Below are 18,474 nucleotides of genomic sequence, written 5' to 3'. Positions count from 1 at the left end.
CTAAGGATCGAACTCAAGACCTTAGGTAAAACCTGGAATGCCTCTAACCAGTTGGACTATATATAAAAATCAGTGATACCAATATTAACTTCCTTATACAAAATGGGAGAATAAGGATGAATATAGATAATCGGGTAAAATAAATGTTAATTTGTATTTGTCTAAGTATGTTTTAAAATAAGGGATTAGTTTTCTTGGAATGTAATTATCTTTGACCGAATGTCTATAGTTGGAAAAAACTAAAGTTATGTGTATTATATGTAAGCAACTTGAAAAAATGTTTATTGTATGTAAGAAAACATACGTGGCAACCATATACAGGTGCCACTTGTCAGATTTTAATTGGTTGAAACGAAATTCTTATATACAATAAACATTATTTCAAAGTTGTTTACATACAATACACACAACTTTAGTTATTTCCTATTATAGACATTCGTTCAAAGTTTCTCACATTCGAGGAAATTAATCCCTTAAAATAAATATATACTTCCAAAAGTAATACATACAAATTTTACTATAGATAGAACTTGCCAAAAGGTTAATTTAGAAGTGTTTGTTAGAAGAAAAAAAGGATAAAATTATTATCTTAATATTATCCGTTTGGATGTTAATATGGCTGCTGGTTTGCTAACAACTAACTCGAATTAAAAAATAAAAAAATCATATCATCCAGTCTAAACTATATATACGTTTCTTTCAAAATAAAATAAAAAATCGTGATACATCCACTTTGAATGTATTTTGATAGAATAATCAAGATATAGTAATCTAAATCTCTGATTTGATTTTTCGTATTAAAGAACAATCATAAGCATTTGAGGAACTTAATTATGATGTGCAGCCCCAGTATTGAAAAAAAAAGTAACTCGAAGGGTAAAACAAATTAAAGTTCCGAAACTAATCTTTGTACAATAGTCAAGGATTTACAATTCATCGAAATACTTTTGAGCCTTATCAAAACTTTTTGCCTGGAAATGCTCTCTAATGCAGCCATGGAGCGAGTCTATTATGGACTTAACGGAAAATTCTATGGGCTCTCGTGATAAGCTATCTTTAGAGTTCAGACACAAACCACCCTGATAAGCTATCTTTAGAGTTCAGACACAAACCTGCATTCAGGCTAGACATCCAAAGGCTCCAGTGAAGATAATTCTTCTTGCATCTATCAGCAATCCGGAAATTTAAAGTATTTGAATCTGGGGGATAATGTCCTCTTCGCAAATTTTATGCTTTTCTTCCTGCTTAGCTTAATTGATCCGATAATGCCACTTCCAAATGCCCTATATCGATACATATAGTGTCCCTTGAAACGCTCTCCCAAAATCTGGATTTGGAAAATGAAACCTCAAAGTGTAAACCATATAGGAGAGTTTGTCGGTAGAGAGATCCTACAAACTCCACACTTAAAGCCAGCAGTATTTTCTTAGTGCATACAAACTCTATTAAAAGATGTAGATGATTACTGTAACAATGAAATTTTTTATCATGACATACGGCTAATGCGAGACCAAAGAATAGAAATAAATATGAGGACAACAGAAATAGAGAACTTTAACTTGGAGCTACCTAAAGTGTAGAAACTTGAATTGATAAGGGAAGTCGAGAGAAATTGTTCCAAATATCATGCAACGTGCAACACAAGACAAAAGGTACCTTGGGTCCAAGACCAGCCAAAATGCATACAACTTCACCTTTTGGCTCAGGCCAATTATTGTTCATTGAGCTTCTGTCACACTCCTGATGAGGTGCTAAAGCAAATACCAACTAGATATTTCAGAACTGCTGCTTCATGGGCTGAAAAAGAGCTGACCTGTATCGCCCAAATGAGTGCCCCAAGCCAACGTCACAACCATGTGCAACCGACTTTTCATGAAGATTTATCAAATATACTTGATTTTGATTTTCTACAAGCTGATGGAAACTGAGCCCAGCCAGGCTTAGTCAACCAGCTAGTGTCTAGACAGTAAATGGTCAAATCAGCTGAGTCAAAGGGGTATATGTTTTTAGAAGGATCACTAGGGGTTGGAGTTGACCAATCAACACTTCTTTTTGGGTTTTCTATGTGTACTCAACTAATTAAGGAGGGTGTAAGCACTTGCAAAAACAATTACTATAACAATTGTCCAGTATGTTTTAACAAAAACAATTTAGAAAGTTGTACCGCAAATCGAGATCATGTCTAGCATTGTTATATTGTAAATCCACTTTAGCATCCTCATTTCTGCCACCTTCATCCGATTTGCTTGTGCTTTTGTCATCAGTAGACACTCGGACCGGTCAGATCACCACTCTATAGAATTTTATTTTAAGCTTTAAAGGAATTCTCTTATCGCACATGACTCCTGTAGCCGCCGTCCACCCAACTTGTATACGATGGATCACGTGATTCACGTCTTCGTCTATCCTCCCTAATTTGTGTAGCACCGAGTCCAAGTATCTAAAAGGCTCTTTCAGGTATAGAATCCGATCCCCAATATGGGGTATGTGACAGCTTACAAGCAGGGAGTATGTTAAACAAGGTACGATATATGTTACAAGCAGTTTCAAGAATCTCCTAGTTAAACACTGTTACAAAAATCAATATATGCATATAAATACATATATACGTACACAAAAAGTTGGAATGAAGTGTTTACATTGCTGTATGCTATTTAGCAAACTAAAAGGAAAGAAAAAGAATAGCAATATGAGCATGCTTAGGGTTCTACAGGTCAAACAGATACAGATAATCATTTTCTTGAACTTATTTCATTAATGTAAATCACAGGTCAAACAAATACACATGATCATGTTCTTGAACTTATTTCATTAATGTTAATCAAGCAAGTATAGAAATTTACTATTCTTTCCAAGCCATTTACCATTTTCATTTCACGGGTCATTTAGGTAGTACGAGACTACGAGAAGTGACAAATACGAGATACCAGGTACCATTTAATTGATGTTAAAAGCATGAGAAATAAAAAAAAAAAAAGGTAAATACAAATGAAACCTTAACAAACAACTAGAGATGGGTTCAAGTTACATATAGATAGAAGTGACAAATATAAAACTAAAAAAAAGTTATAAATATAATAGTGAAAATAGAAAAAACAATTAAGAGAGATCCCCGTCCAGGCTACCATGGAAACTCATGCCTTTGGCTCAGATGTGTCTGGTCTAACCGATGTTCCCGTGGCTGTTGCCTAGACTTATTACCTAGCCCTCCCAAAATGTTTAGCTATTGAGGTTCTTACCTGGGTTTATTCTGACACCTTCAGTATACCTAACTACTAGACCACCTTGGAGATGATTAATAATCGGTAATACGCAGAGAAGAAAAAGTACCTTAAAATTAATTTCAAACATTTATCATATCGATGATATACAGTTGATTTTATGAAGAAAAAACTAACTATATATATGAAGATACATGTGAAACAGAACTGATAAATTCAACTTTCTTCATTACTTGTTGGCATCAACATAATTTTCAAAGCCACAGAAACAGAAACTTACTGTAAACAAAGAAAAGAATTGCCAAGCAGTAGCGAAATGAACAGCTTAGTTTTACAAAGACAATGCTTCATTAAGAAAACATTATTAACTATAAAATGTGTCATTAATCTTTAATATAAATTATCTCTAGTGTTAAAAAAATACATACACGGGAAATCTCAAATCATGCAAGCCTCTATATTTTAATGAAGTACCAAGCTACATATATTATTCCTGCAAAACTTTTCTAAATTAACTCATCAACTAAATTACAGAAGAATAAGCAGAAAATATTGACTTAGAGATGCTAATCATACAACAAGGCTAACCGATATTGGTCTTCCCTTTTCAATTTTCAGTTCCATTCCAGTTTTTTGCTGACGTGGACCCGGAATCTTGATCCAATAACTTAAATCCCCCTCCGTAACATTCTATTATACACCATGAGCCACATTGAAATACTAAAGACTTTGAAATTTGAACAGATACAAGTTTTATTCCTCAATATTATGTGTACATATCTTCTCCAGAAGAACAGGCCAGTCTTCCCCAAGCTGTTTACAGTTAAGCTCCATAGCCACCGAAAAGTCTCGCAAAGTTACTACCCGTTTAGGCTTCGCTTCATTTTCTTGTATAACACCCAAAGGCCAGCCGCTACTTTGAACTTCATGGTGATAGGCCGGTCTGACACCATTTAGGGGACCCATTAGAGTCGTGTTATTAGGAGAACCGCTTTTTGTTGGCTCATGAATGGATCGAGCTACATGTAGTTCAGTACAAGACCTAACTAAACCCTTCAAATATGCATCTAATCCTCTGTTTAGCACATTGGCACAATCCATTGACACCATTTCCAGGCCATGAAGTGAAGCAATCTGCTCCATGTGTTCCTTCAACGTTTCTGTGTCTAACAAACCATCAGTATGCAAAACACCGACACGTTTACTACTACTTGCTGATGTTAAAGCCGCCTGGGCCCCACCTATACTAACTGGCAAAAAGGGAATCCCAAGTGGACTGTGTAATGAAGTTCTATTGGATACGCCTTTCCCAGCTTTTCTACCTAATGATTCGGTCTGCTTTACATGATTTACATCAGTAACATCACCATTTCCTGCTTGTTGCATCAGTTCTTGATCTTCAAGGGAAGATGAATCCCCATTCTGTAAAACAGCATGAAGTTCACCAGAATGTGGAATGGATGGTGAAAAAGAACTGTTATTTGTCTTCCTGTTTGGCCCCATGGAACTTTTACGATCCACAACTCTGCGATCACGTGATCCAGTCCTTGCCTTACGTGGGGAGGTAAGCGGTATATCTCCATTCGACAAAGTCAAGCTTGTAGCCTGGACCACAACCGGAACAGACCCATTTTGATTGTAAACTCCATCAGAAGTTTTCTTATTTCCAACTGTTCTTAAATCATCATCATGTAACCCGGATGAAACTTTTGTGCAAGCATTCTTCAAAACTGAACTTATCAACTGATTATGCAGACAGATATTATCTTTCCCGAGTGTCCTTAAACAAAGCTTATCAAACTCACCTTTACTTAACTTCAAACTCAAAAACCGATTCAAATAATCAAGATACTGCTTAGACCTCTCCAGCCCAAGCTTCTTAACTAACCGACCTTTCATTTCCACAAGATTGACCCACGAATGCTGTCGTGGCGGTTGCATTTCTCAGCACAAAAATTCCATATAACACTCAAAAACCCATCAAATTTCCAATTTTCCAAAACCAAAATCTCTAAAGCCCCTACTTTCACCAACTAAACTAGGACTTCACTCCATCTTCCACAACAAACTACATCCCTTCAACAATGAATAACTTAAACACATTATCCTAGAAATCGAAATCAACCTTTTCTAAAATTAGTACCACTATTCCCAACTAACTCTCCCTCCAAAACAAAAAGTTTCCAACTTTATTCAAACCCCAACTCAAAAAACACTTATCTTCAACCATAATCACATCTAACCCACAAAAGGAAGCTTTATTATACAATTATACCTCCCTCTATTTCGAAGTAAACCCGCAAATACGCAAATCCTAACAAGTCTCAAACTTTCAACAATCTTTTAAATTCCCAAAATTAAACTCAAAATACAACAAATAACCACTTAATGATAGATGAACATTGTCTGATTTCTCTGCCGATTTAAACCTTTTATTTGGAAAATGCAACAAATAACTAATTAAAAAGAATGAACTTCTTACAAGATTCTCAACATCAAATTTCAAAATGCCAATAAAAATTGAATATAACTAAACAAAAATTAGCAAACTTTACCTCATAATCCCTTTCAAAAATCAAGATTTAAAACTCACAAGCTTATTCACAATATCTTTGATTTATTTGTTCAAAGTTTTGATCTTTTTGAACTTTCTTGAAATTGCACAGCCGCATTTATGATTTCGCCGCGTTCTTTTGGTGTCTCCGGTAGCCGGAATAAAACGCCGGCGACCCCTTTTTGGTTTTTTTCTGTTTGATCGATTACACACAGTGTTTGTTTCTCTCTCTTACCTCTTGCTTTCGGAATCCCAAACACTTTTTTCGTTTTTGTGTCTTTGTAAAGAGGGAAGATGTTTGTCACAAATTGCCCCTTGTTTAATAGATATATTCACACTACCTCCCTATAATCTTTTTATCACAAAAACACAACATATACGTAATTCTGTATGGAATGTGAATATGTGAGATAAATAATGTACGTGATAAATAGGTTACACATATTATGATCACTTGATTCAATTAGAAGATGTTAGTTATAGAAAGAAGTTCATTGTTTTTATTTTTTTTTTTATCACTCCATTCAATCAGAAAATGTTAGTTATATAAGTAAATTCATCATTTTTTATAAACATATAATAAAAATGATAAATGAGTGGAAACAACATACCATGTTCCTTTTAAATAACAACAAAACCAACCAATGCAATTATGCTTGTTAAGTGTATATTATATTCCAGAATATATTTTGTGAATACTATTGTGACTTAATGACTAGATAACCATATTCAAAAATACATACATAGAGAAGAAAGATAATTTATTGTACAAAGGGTTAAGCTTTAAAGTTAGCCAAGAAGATGAGCTAAATTAGTTACACTAAAGATAAACTTTACTTTTTCGTATATGGTTAATTTTAACTTGTAAAATCTTTTGCTTTAATTTAAAGTGAAAATTTATTTTCTATAAATAAAATGTGGGTAGAAAGTTGTTTTTATATATAAAAAGCTAGTGTTCATGTTTTTTTTTTTTTTTACCAAAGTGAAAACCAAGTTCGAAATTGTGAGTGAATTAAGGAAAAATGGAAGAAATCATGGTTCGTGATTGTGTGGGGATTATTGCGATGCGATTGATATGCTAAAGCATTCTTTTTAGTTTGGTTTGTTCTCTATTTACTTAGTTTAGTTTCTAAATTGTTTTAAAAGTATCATTCATCAAAAAAATTCTTATTAAAGTATTCTAAAAAACCGGAACCGATGAATAAGAGCCCTGCCTCCATTTTGTCACTTAAAACGGAAAGTCATTAGTTCGCTTTTGCAACATAGAGGTGCCTATTAGGGGTGTTCATCAAGCCGTCAAACCGTAAAAATCAGACCAAACTGAGGTACTTGGATTGGTTTGGTCAGATTGAGTTGTTAAAGTCTGATTTGGCGTTTTAAGTTTTGAAAAACCAGGTTCCTTGGTACGGTTACGGTTTGAGCAAAACATAAACCGTCAAAACCGGACCGGACCAAAAGATATATATGTATATATATATATACTCGTAATATATATACTTCACATATTTATCAACTTTTACCGGAAATATTCTATTTAACAATTACATATTTTAGTAGTATACGCAATATATTACTAGGTATTTTAGTTTAGATATATTGTAAAAGATCTTTTGGTAGACAATTATAAGATATTTTATTAAACATTTATTTATTTTATATAAATCTACTTTTACTTTTGTATTTTTAATTTAGCCTTTTATTTTTTCATCTTCATTACTCCACTATTTGGAGATAAAAATGAAAAGAAAAAAAATCACGAAACCATTGAACCGGTCAAACCGGACCGGCTTACATGGTTTGGTTTGGTCCGGTTAGACAACACACTTTGTCAGGTTTGGTTTAAAATATGTTGAAACTGCGAATCCTAGTTTGGTTTGAGATTTAGTCAAAACCGGACCAAACCGAATCACAAACACCACGAGTCCCTACGTAGAATTAGGAAAAGTAGATATCGTTGCTACGTGCCGATGTTCATAGAGTCGGGAAAATTACATCACCGATGTGTCTTATCTATGAAACTTTTTTATTTCTTTTTTTCCGAATAGTGGAAATTTTTTAGTTAGACACGCTATTTATGTGTACCGTATATTCATGTGGTAAAATTTTTTTCCAACTTTAGTTATTGATTTTTAACCAAATACCAACACAAATCGAACCGTACAAACTCTATATATCATTTTTTAAATGGAAATGATAAATTCTCTTAAAAAACCTTTTAATATTCCTCTTAACTTTATGATCATGACATTTATTGAAATCAAAAGATGAGATTTAAAGAGAATTAGTAGATTATATTTAGCGTGTATTCATGATATTAGAAAGATTAGAAGATGATTATTATTATTATTATTATTATTATTTTGAGAATTTATCATTTTTTTTCTTTAAATACCCACTTTCATATCAATGCTGTCCTGGATGCCCACTCAGACACTAGATGCGACAGAACAAAAAAAAAGGTGGCATCCATCACATACAAAGTGAACACAAAGTTGTTTACTGAGGAAGGCTTTCTGCTCATCTTCATAACCCCATAAATCTTTTATTCTACACACCTTTGAGATCACTTCTTTCAATTTCATGGATAATTTTCAAGGTAAAGATAAAAAAAAACACTTTGACAATTTTAACAAGCCCATATCATATTTTCATTAACTTAAACACCATGATCTGTTAACCAACTTTTTTTTTTCATTGTGGCATTTACTTAAACAGATGGTGCGCGTGAACATTTACTGTCAGTAAATAATGAGGTAATTAATGGATCAGAAGCAAAGATTCAGGTAAAGGGTTTGACAAGAACACTGGATAAAGGAATTACAATCCTTCAAAATGTGAACTTAGAGATACCCAGAGGCAAAATCATGGGGATCATTGGGCCAAGTGGTAGTGGTAAGTCGACGTTATTAAGAGCGTTGAATCGTTTATGGGAACCGCCTTCTGGTACGGTTTTCTTGGATGGGAAAGATATCACTGGGCTTGATGTTCTTGATCTAAGGCGAAAAGTAGGAATGTTGTTTCAGCTTCCTGTTTTGTTTGAAGGTATACTTACCATAATCATTTTCCATTATTTATACAAGATACTTTAGTTTTTGTATATAGTAATGTGTGGTCCACACTGCCAGTATGAGTGTCTATAACCATTGAGAAACAGTTTCTATACCCTCGGGTATGGGTAAGACAGTCTACATCTCACCCCCATCGTGCTTCTTTTTTGGGTAGGATTTGGTACTAATGTTGTTGTGAAATAATTAACCATTGTGATGAGGTAATTTACTAATATGTCTATTACTTCTGCAATTTTTATACGATCTTAAATTTTTAGGGCGTGACGAGTTACTCCCAGTACGCACTATTAACACTTCAAAGGGACATTTGAGTAAGATTATAATATGGTGAAACATGATGGAACAGGTACAGTTGCAACCAACATAAGATATGGTCCACAGTTGAAAGGAAAGAAACTAACAGATCAAGAAGTGTACAACTTGTTGACTTTTGCTGATCTTGATTCATCTTTTCTCGACAAGCCAGGCAGCGAATTATCAGTTGGCCAGGCTCAACGGGTTGCACTTGCTAGAACGTTAGCCAATGAGCCAGAGGTAAAATTCACTCCTTTTCACTTCAATCTTTAGCTAACACCCATGTAATATCCTTGTGTTGCATTCAATTGAATCATTTCATTCGATTTATTAACAGAAATTATAGGAGTACTAATTTGCCTTTTACCAATAATACGATAATTTTACTTTAGAGTGTAAGAACAGGGTTGTAGTGCTGACAAATTCGCAAGAACAAATTTTGAAACGCCTTTATAGTTATCTAATATTTTCCATACAATTACATGTCACTTAAGGGATGGTTTTAGAATCCAACCCATTTGACACCCAAACCGTTTGGATAAACGGGTTACACAGGTCTTGTTCGGGTTAACTATGCTTAAGTGTGTCTGGATTTAGGTATCTTCAGGTTGGGTGATTCTAACTCACTAACACAACACGATTGGCACCCCTAATTATACCGAACATGACTTGGCTGATTATCTTATTATCAAATTCTGCTTCTTTGAACCACAATAATCACTTTTTAAAAGCATATCAAAACACCCCATTATTTGGATTCATCTTGAAATCTAACTGGACCATTTGACATGTGCTCTTTCGGGTCTTCATCCTTTCATCTACAGGTTCTGTTGTTAGATGAGCCAACGAGTGCGTTGGACCCAATATCAACCCAAAACATAGAAGATGCGTTGGTGAAGTTGAAGAGTAGAGGAATGACAGTTGTTATGGTCTCTCACAGCATTAAACAAATTCAAAGGATTGCAGATGTGGTTTGCCTTCTCGTGGATGGTGATATTGTTGAGGTTCTAAGGTCTGATGAGCTCTCGGACGCTAAACATCCCATGGCAAGGAGATTTCTTGAACTTAGCTCTTAATTTGTTTTTAATGTTTTATGTTTTGAGAGTCCACTTATATCAAGATTCAACACCACAATTCCTATCATTGTGGTTATCAGAATATACAATGCATGTGCACGACTAAATGTCCACTTAAAGTGAATAAATGTTTGTTTGTATTTGCATGTGTCTTCTCATAACGTTACTATTTCTGTTTAGACAGCTTACCTAGTGCTTAACGCTGTGAGAGCTTACTATATAGGGACACATACATACCTGAACGTCAATTTCAAATTGAGCATCACTAGTGCTTAAGTCAATAAGCAGACGGTTATATAGGTTTGACAGTTCATGTACAATTGTAGACTCGTGATTGCAATAATGTATGGACAAATTAGTTAAGCTGTGTAAAATTATGTTTAACTAGTCATAAGTTAAGAAGTGAAATCAAAAGAAAGAACACCTAAAAATAAAGGAGTGGAAGGGGGAACATTAGTTCTCACCCCCTACCTACAAGTATGCCTCATCTCTAAACAGGAAAATACTATATATCAACACCTGAATAACTTGATCTTTTACTCGGGTGGCAATTTTAGGGAAAAGAACTTCTCTGTTTCTGATGCCGCGGGGGTTACCTGAAGGTATAACAAACGTCATACCTGAAAATGACATTAAAATCGACATTTGGAAAAGCTTATAATAGAATTTAAGAATAGGTATGGCTATAGGTGGCAAACTGGCAATATGCGCAGGCCATAACTTACCTGTGAATTTTCAGTTCGGCATTTCTGGAGTTCCTCTTGTGCACATGTGAGCCTACATAGGAAGATATATGGAACATTTTAATATTTTATAGCATATTTGATTACGAAAAATATAAATAGACGGTCATGAATAGATGCATACCTCCACTGTAAATAAATTATTTCATTAAGTAACTCCTTTTCCCTGTTGCTGCATGTATCAATCTGCAAATAAGGAAATGGCCTTATCAGATTAACTTGGTTTTTCTATAAAATGAACTTGTACAGGTACATACCATGGATTTATCTTGTGCAGAAATGTTTGTTGATGTGCACCCTCCATCTATATTAAAGTGAGCTGTAATACCCAGTATGAAACACAAATAAAACAAACAAAGCATAATCTAAGTTTTACATATTAATCTAAAATATGACTTAAAGGTGACAACTTTAGCCCATTTCTATGAAAGTGGGTCAATTGAGAGCGTGTCTGTTTGATTACCGATCAAACAGAAAACTATTTACAATGGAAGGTTAAAACTGAAAGTATCAATGGGTCGAAAACATTTTAACAGGTAAGAATCATCTGAACGCAAATGCTGAGACTCTCCAAAATCATTTCAATAAAAGAAATTATATTGCAGACTAACTTTTGTATTATTGTTATTTTTAATAAAATTATACATTAACTACTAAAAAAAGCAAATTAATGTGGACAAGTCAGCCCTGCCAGTTTTAGCACCCCCATTGAAACGATCCACCTTGACCCGTTACCCACATCAAACCCCCCATCTGGCCATGTGTAATAAATATTCACTGTTTAAACCTGTAGAATCACTGGTGGGGTTTGCCTTCATTAAACTCAAAATACAATCCTGTAAGAGTAACATGTAAGCAACACTTTACATAGGGTAAATCAAAAACTGGAAGATATCAAAATAGATGTATAGATACCCGTTGAAGAGTATTTGTCTGCAAAATGAACTGTAGAGCAGGCATAGGAAGATTGCTATATTGGTTTTGCGGCATGGAAGTAACACCTGCGGAACTTTGGCATATTACCTACAAAGACCATAACTTATACGTAAGAGTAACAAAGATATTTGCATATTTCTTACAACCCCAAGTGCATGACAATCTTTCATCTATCAGAGAATGATAATACTGGGGCTGCCAATGGGTCCGGGTTTGGGTTGGTAGGTTCAGGTTGGCAGGTTATGGGTTGAAAGACTCTGACCCTAACCCAACCACTAAAAGATGACATACTATGTAATCCATAATGCAGGTTAGCAAGTGAAACATGATTATGTGACTGGTGAGTACTGACATGTCAGAATGTTTGACCATGCTGACTTTTTGTAAGTTGGTTACTGACTGAGTTTAAAACTTTAAATATTATCCTTACCAGAACTTTTATGCAGGTTCGTTATATGGATGAAAACAAATTAGATTATCAAGTTATGAGGTAGATAAGCCCGAATCTACACAAACCTGCATACTGTGACTCTTCTGCAGCAGGGGAGGTGTAGCTGCCTGCCAAAAAAAAAAAGAATGATTCTGAATTCCAATCTGAATGTAACTGAAAACCGAGTGTGTATGTGTGTGTGTGTGTGTGTGTAAATCTACCTTGTCTAAGTCAAGACTCTCAGAGGTAACCTTGAAACGTCCTTTTTGTTGAACTACTGGATGTTCATCACCACTTCCTGTTTCATCATTGTAGTTAAGTGAGTATTTTTGTCTTTAAAACAACATGGAGATGATACACAGATAAAATTACAGCTTTTGAGAGCAATTAATTACTCTTATTGCTCACCTATAGATGTTTTAGACATGGAATCAGGCACAAGATCATCTATGTGGAGTGATCTGGTTCCGTTGCAGCTTGGGACTTGAGAAAATTGTCCGTGCAACTTCTCACTGAAATTTCATGTAATCATATAAGAGCATGTTGATAGTAAAAGAGCGGAGACAAGAGGGACTTGACATACATAAAAATACATATAACTTTCACCACTGAACATATGCTATTCGCTGACAAAAGATTACTAGATAAGTTGCTGCTATAGGAATAGTCAAGAAGCAAATTTGTGACATTTTAAACATGTAAGTAATGATGACAATTTGGGCCCATTTATCTCTATGAAGATTTAGGATAATTGGAAAAAATCGAAGTCAGGGTACGAATTGTTGAAGCATCCCTAAATCATTTCATTCAAGAAAGTATATTGTTGAATAGAAATTGAAATGAATAATATAACATCTGTAAATCTATAATCTAACTATTCATAACTGGACCATTTGTAACCCATCACCCAACCGTCCGTCTTGCCAGCCCTACAGGAAAATGGTGATGTAACATACTGTAGTAAAAATATCAGAAGCCAAGTACAAGATACAAAGTAATTTGGGTATCACTTATGAGAGCTTCACACCTATCCAATGAAGGAATACATCCAATAGAAGCTGCTCTGTGGTGAAAATGAGAATGAATGCCATCAATCTGTTTACTGCTAAACTCACTGAAATGATCAGCACGGGGAGAAGAATTCTGTGAAACCAAGTATCCATTGGTAGAACTAGCGATGCTTAACTCATCTTCAGATTTCTCGCCTTTTCCTCTAAACATGTTAGAGGTACAAAATAATTAATCAAGCTACAGGATATAAGAGTAATCTGGACCTAATGCATTTAAAATTTGACATGTGCCATATACATTTTATCATTTACCTTCACGTTTACACATGTACTAATCACATTTTTAGGTCCATGCATTAAGCTTATCTATCATTTTTCTAATCCTATATGCAATAACATCAACCTACAAAACTTAATAATGGATAACTCTATAAAAACAAGAGTAGTTTATAAACATTAGAGGATGCAAAACCAACAGGACTTTGCCCAAGCGCTATCCAAGGTGTTACTAAGGTACCACATAACCAAGTGGTGAGGATTCAAGTCCTGTCTAGGAGAGTAGAGCCTGTGTGTGTCAATGACTTTACATTCCAGGAAAAGGAAAGAAAACACACACACACACACACATTACAGGTGGCAAACACGTCGCTTGCAAATATGTGGGTAGCCATTTTCTATAAGTAGTAGTTGTGGTGAAAGTAGTTTAAGTATGATTAACAAATCTATGTCATTAACAAACGAAATCTAGTTTTTTAAATAGAGCAATTTAATTAAGACGCTGTAAAAATTAGCGACTTGCAACATGTTTGACCCAATTTGACACTTTTTTTCGAGACAACCTCTAATCATCCATTCATAAGTAAACAGGTCTCTATTGCCACCTCTAATTGTAAAATATGGTGCAGTTAAACTGAAGTTCACTTACAAGGAGAAACCCATATTCGATAAGCCAGGTGGATGAGATCCTTCCTACAGAGTATTTATACAATTAGTCTAAACTCTTAAGCAAAAATAAAAATTTGACCAATGATCATTAAAATGCGATTTACATACAGTTTCAGCAGTTTCTGAGGCCTCACTCAAAGATGACAACTGATGTTGTAGCTTCCTTTCACTAAGACCTGTCCCGGAAAATGAATTCATGCTCCCTAACTGATATTTTTCAGGTACACAGTCTTCATCCTGGATCTTTTATTACACGAGTAGTGTCACTGATTAGCCTCAGTGCGTACAGGACTTTTCCAATTTGAGAACACCATTTTTATGTAAAGTAAATTTAAGGTATCATACCAAGGCAGCCTGTGCCTTCACGTCTTCAAGGTCGAAGTTCCATCCACTAATCCCTCTTTTATATTCATTCTGCAAGCAAATTGAAAAACATTAAATCAACATGAAACTAACTAAAGAAGATATACAAAACTTAGCATAAAATATAGTCCGTCCAACCATTTTATACAACTAGACTGTTAAATGTATAAACTATAAACAGATGTTGCAACTCAAGGTTAATTAGAAAATTGAGCCAACAAAGCGAACAGATAACAAGGCACTTTAGACCACGAAAAAAGGTATGTTTCGTTACATTTGCAAAGCCCTACCTGTGAGATTTCCTCCTTCTGACCATCGGGAATTTTCTTTTGAGCAAGCATATCTTCCTCCTTTCTCTATTATTATGAGCTCATGTTAGTAGCACAGTCAATGGAGATGAAAATAACATAAATGGTTTAGATTAGCACAGACAGAAACACCAACCTTCAATGTCTGAATCCGATCACCAATTGTTGGAAGGCCTTCCAGAAGCTTACGTGATATATAGTCGTTCGATCTTGCTTGTTTGAAAAAATGATGCTTTAAAAGCTTCTTTGCAGAAGGACGTTTTGAAGGATCTTTAACCAGGCAACTTGCAGTCATCTGCTTAAAAGACTTCAAAGGAAAAAAAACAAGAAAAAGTGTCAGATGACATATTTACAAATCGTCAAGAAAAATATGATATGTTACCTTGGAGAACTTCTTGTCCCTCTCATAATCGAGACCGGGAGGTGCATTTTGCAATGTCATTAGCAAAACCTACAACGTTCAAAGTATTGTACTTAGTCAATACAACTGGATGGAATTAACCCGTTTACTTAATTAAGCAACACAGTATATAGAAGCAAAGTGATGGCACCTTCATTGGGGGGTATTTTGAGAAAGGAGCATGACCATGAGCAAGCTCCAGAGCCGTTATACCGAACGACCATATATCAGCTCTGCAGAAGATTTCAAACACAAATATGAACACCTTATGCTTTTCTTGAACAAAAGGTAAGTTTACACGTGATTCACGTTGCAGTCTTTGTAAAGTAGGCATCGAAAAAGACTTTAGAAAACAAAAAGGAAACTTTTGTGATGGAAAAGCTACTGACTTGAAGTCATATCCATGCAGTTGCTCCATAACCTCAGGCGCCATCCTAATGAAAATGTGAAGTAATAGTGAGCAGAGCTTTATATAGAGTCACAGTACCCAAATACACAGATATGATGAAAGATGTTAATATTGCTACATTGTATTTCAAAATAACACCAACGGAGAGAACATAATACCAGCATGGTGTCCCAACAAATGTATTCCTCACTCGTTGTCTGTCACCAGAATCAAATAAGCAAGCAGATACACCAAAATCACCCAGCTTGATGGCACCGTGGTCACTAATGAGAATATTTCCGGCCTATGGAAATAGCCAAAACTAAACCTTATTAATAACCATACAACTATACAAGCCACATAAAAAAGGGATGCAGCATAAGAAAAAGCAATTCGAATGTTCTGCCCTTCACTTATTACTGTTCATGTTACACAAATACTATAAGCATAACTGAAAAGTTAAATCTGAATGACAAATTGCAGAACCAAATAAATTGAATTGATGGTGCATTGATGATTTGTTTCAAGTTTTCAACAGTCACCATACATTAGCAAACTGGAAACTACTGCATACTTTCAATACAAAAAAAGAAAGAAAAAAAAAAAAAAGAGTTCATATGCACTCTGAAAACTTTTGAATATTATAGGGAATCATAACTCACTTTGACATCTCGATGAATATGTCCATGATGATGAAGATACTCTAATGCCTTTAATACTTCTCGTAGGATAGTTGCAATAATAGCTTCTTCAAAACCTTCAGGATGGGAAGCCTTTAATATATGGAGGCAAGAACCACCAGCCATAAAAGGCATAACAACCCACAGGCTATGGTCATGTACAAAAGAACAGTGCGATTTAAGAACATTTGGATGGTCAACCAGGATCATCGTCTGAGCCTCACGTGATACATTGTTCTGAAAGCCCATAAACAATAATTAACAAAAAAGAAAACAAAGATCAAAAAATTAGCAATATTTTTGTCATTATTTTTTCGGTTCTTTCAATCCATGGTGAATACAATAACCAAGATTAAAATCAAAAAGCCTAATTAGTAAACCTAAGGGCAAGCTACACATAAATGGATCCAGCTATACATTTTTTGATTTAGTAGTAATGATGTTTCATATATTTTCTAATGCGTAAATTTTGATCACTTGGCTTTTAGCCTAGCGGGTTGTGAGTCTGCCACAAACTATGAGGTCATAATCAAGAACATGGTCCTTAAGGAAACGAACTCTCACAACCTGCTTGGCTTTTAGCAATTTAGCCTGGCGGGTTGTGAGTATGTCCTACAAATATTCTCACCTTTTTTTTTTCTTTTTCTGTAAACATGGTCCTTATGACGTACTGCTCACTTGAGTCTACCGGTTTAAATTCAGATACATATAATAGTAACGAAATGAACTCAAATGGTATAACTAAAATTTCAACTTCTAAAACATAAAATAGCAAAATGTTTATAATTCTATCGCAATATATATGAAGTCATATTTAGTCATATGTATCGCGAAAAAACAAAAACCATGAACGTATATACCAAATCACAATTTCCGCGTTCAAAATCGAGAACTTTGATAGCGACAATCTCATCATTAGTAAGACACTTAGCTCGATAAACGGATGCACTAACACCTTGTCCTATCTCCTCATACAACACATAATGCTCTGATCCTATCGGATATTTCTTCATTTCAATCAATCGATCGATCTCTAGCTAAACAAAATTCAACCATATAAATACAATTAATTAAATATTCACTAACATCATATATAAAACGCAAAAAACATATATAGAAAAAACTTACATAAGAATGAGATGTAATATGATACCAAAATATTTCTACGTAGAGTCACAGAGAAAAAATTATACGTATGTTATTATATGATCGATATACAGATTAAAACGTTAACGGAAAGAGCAAAAAAGAAAAAGAAGAAATTAAGGTTGGAAAGACATTGATGATGAAGAGGATTCCCGTGAGAGAGAGAGAGAAGGTATCGGATGGCCGTTGGAAAGAGGAAGAAATAAAGTGTTTAGAATGCTGAAATCCCGCCACTTGTTAATTTTGTTTCCTTAAGTTTGACCATACCGGGCCGCTATGGTTCAGAACTTCAGAATCAGTGATCAATAGCGGAACTTGATACGGTTTTTTTCTATTGGGAGTCGGTAATGTGAATGTGAAAAGGAAAAAGCGAATCGGTTCATCGGTAATAAATTTTACAATATCAACTAACCCCGTGTTCCTCTGATAGTTCCCCCCGGTGAATTGATTCAATTTTTGTTTCCTTTTCTAAACAGTTATCATAATATGAGTTTGGCTGTATTTAAAGTGCATAAAAAAACTTGTACATTTCATATTAAAAGTTCGCCTCATGATTTTCATAGTAAATGTACAAACAATTTATGCATCTTAAACACAGTTCTAAGGGCTGTATTTAACAAACCCCTTATAACATTTATATGATTAAAATTTTCATATTTGGGGTGACCATATATACTTAATTTCCATTTAGAAGTTTCTCATCGAAAGATTTTAATTGGAGATCTACTCTGTGAGATAAATATCTAATTTGGAGTCGGTTAAAACAACATGTATTCACGAATGAGTGTTGATATTTGTACAATTACTTTTAATAAATGTAACAGACTGTACAAGTTATACAGTTAACTGTACAAGCCAAATGTGATAGATTCATCAAAAATAATACTCCCTAATTTGATGAGTCTTTTGTCT

General features: G+C 34.6%; 3 protein-coding genes across 3 annotated transcripts; 1 reads left to right on the top strand and 2 right to left on the bottom strand.

The window, feature by feature from the left end:
• Positions 1-3,604: 3,604 nt before the first annotated feature.
• On the bottom strand, positions 3,605-6,015 carry LOC122579018. The gene is made up of 2 exons (XM_043751098.1): positions 5,777-6,015; positions 3,605-5,650 (listed from the first exon to the last, which is right to left on the bottom strand). Exon 2 carries the CDS (start codon positions 5,160-5,162, stop codon positions 3,975-3,977), a length of 1,188 nt encoding a protein of 395 aa, XP_043607033.1. The 5' UTR covers positions 5,163-5,650; positions 5,777-6,015; the 3' UTR covers positions 3,605-3,974.
• A 2,189-nt stretch (positions 6,016-8,204) lies between these two features.
• On the top strand, positions 8,205-10,353 carry LOC122578540 (ABC transporter I family member 17). Its single transcript, XM_043750517.1, has 4 exons — positions 8,205-8,371; positions 8,491-8,817; positions 9,190-9,377; positions 9,962-10,353. Exons 1-4 carry the CDS (start codon positions 8,356-8,358, stop codon positions 10,211-10,213), a joined length of 783 nt encoding a protein of 260 aa, XP_043606452.1. The 5' UTR covers positions 8,205-8,355; the 3' UTR covers positions 10,214-10,353.
• A 173-nt stretch (positions 10,354-10,526) lies between these two features.
• LOC122578539 (serine/threonine-protein kinase OSR1) lies at positions 10,527-17,620 on the bottom strand. Its single transcript, XM_043750516.1, has 22 exons — positions 17,545-17,620; positions 17,277-17,453; positions 16,399-16,653; positions 15,916-16,040; positions 15,738-15,782; positions 15,500-15,581; positions 15,331-15,399; positions 15,085-15,255; positions 14,931-14,996; positions 14,623-14,691; positions 14,386-14,520; positions 14,258-14,301; positions 13,350-13,535; positions 12,731-12,834; positions 12,544-12,620; positions 12,409-12,450; positions 11,872-11,979; positions 11,744-11,792; positions 11,214-11,275; positions 11,081-11,142; positions 10,939-10,990; positions 10,527-10,833 (listed from the first exon to the last, which is right to left on the bottom strand). The coding sequence occupies exons 2-22, from the start codon at positions 17,427-17,429 to the stop codon at positions 10,828-10,830; spliced, it is 1,962 nt and encodes a 653-aa protein (XP_043606451.1). The 5' UTR covers positions 17,430-17,453; positions 17,545-17,620; the 3' UTR covers positions 10,527-10,827.
• Between the last annotated feature and the right edge of the window lie 854 nt (positions 17,621-18,474).

Source organism: Erigeron canadensis, chromosome 8 (assembly GCF_010389155.1).
Source record: "Erigeron canadensis isolate Cc75 chromosome 8, C_canadensis_v1, whole genome shotgun sequence".
NCBI lineage: Eukaryota > Viridiplantae > Streptophyta > Magnoliopsida > Asterales > Asteraceae > Erigeron > Erigeron canadensis.
The sequence above is the reverse complement of the archived record's forward strand: the minus strand, read 5'-3'. Positions and strand labels throughout refer to the sequence as shown.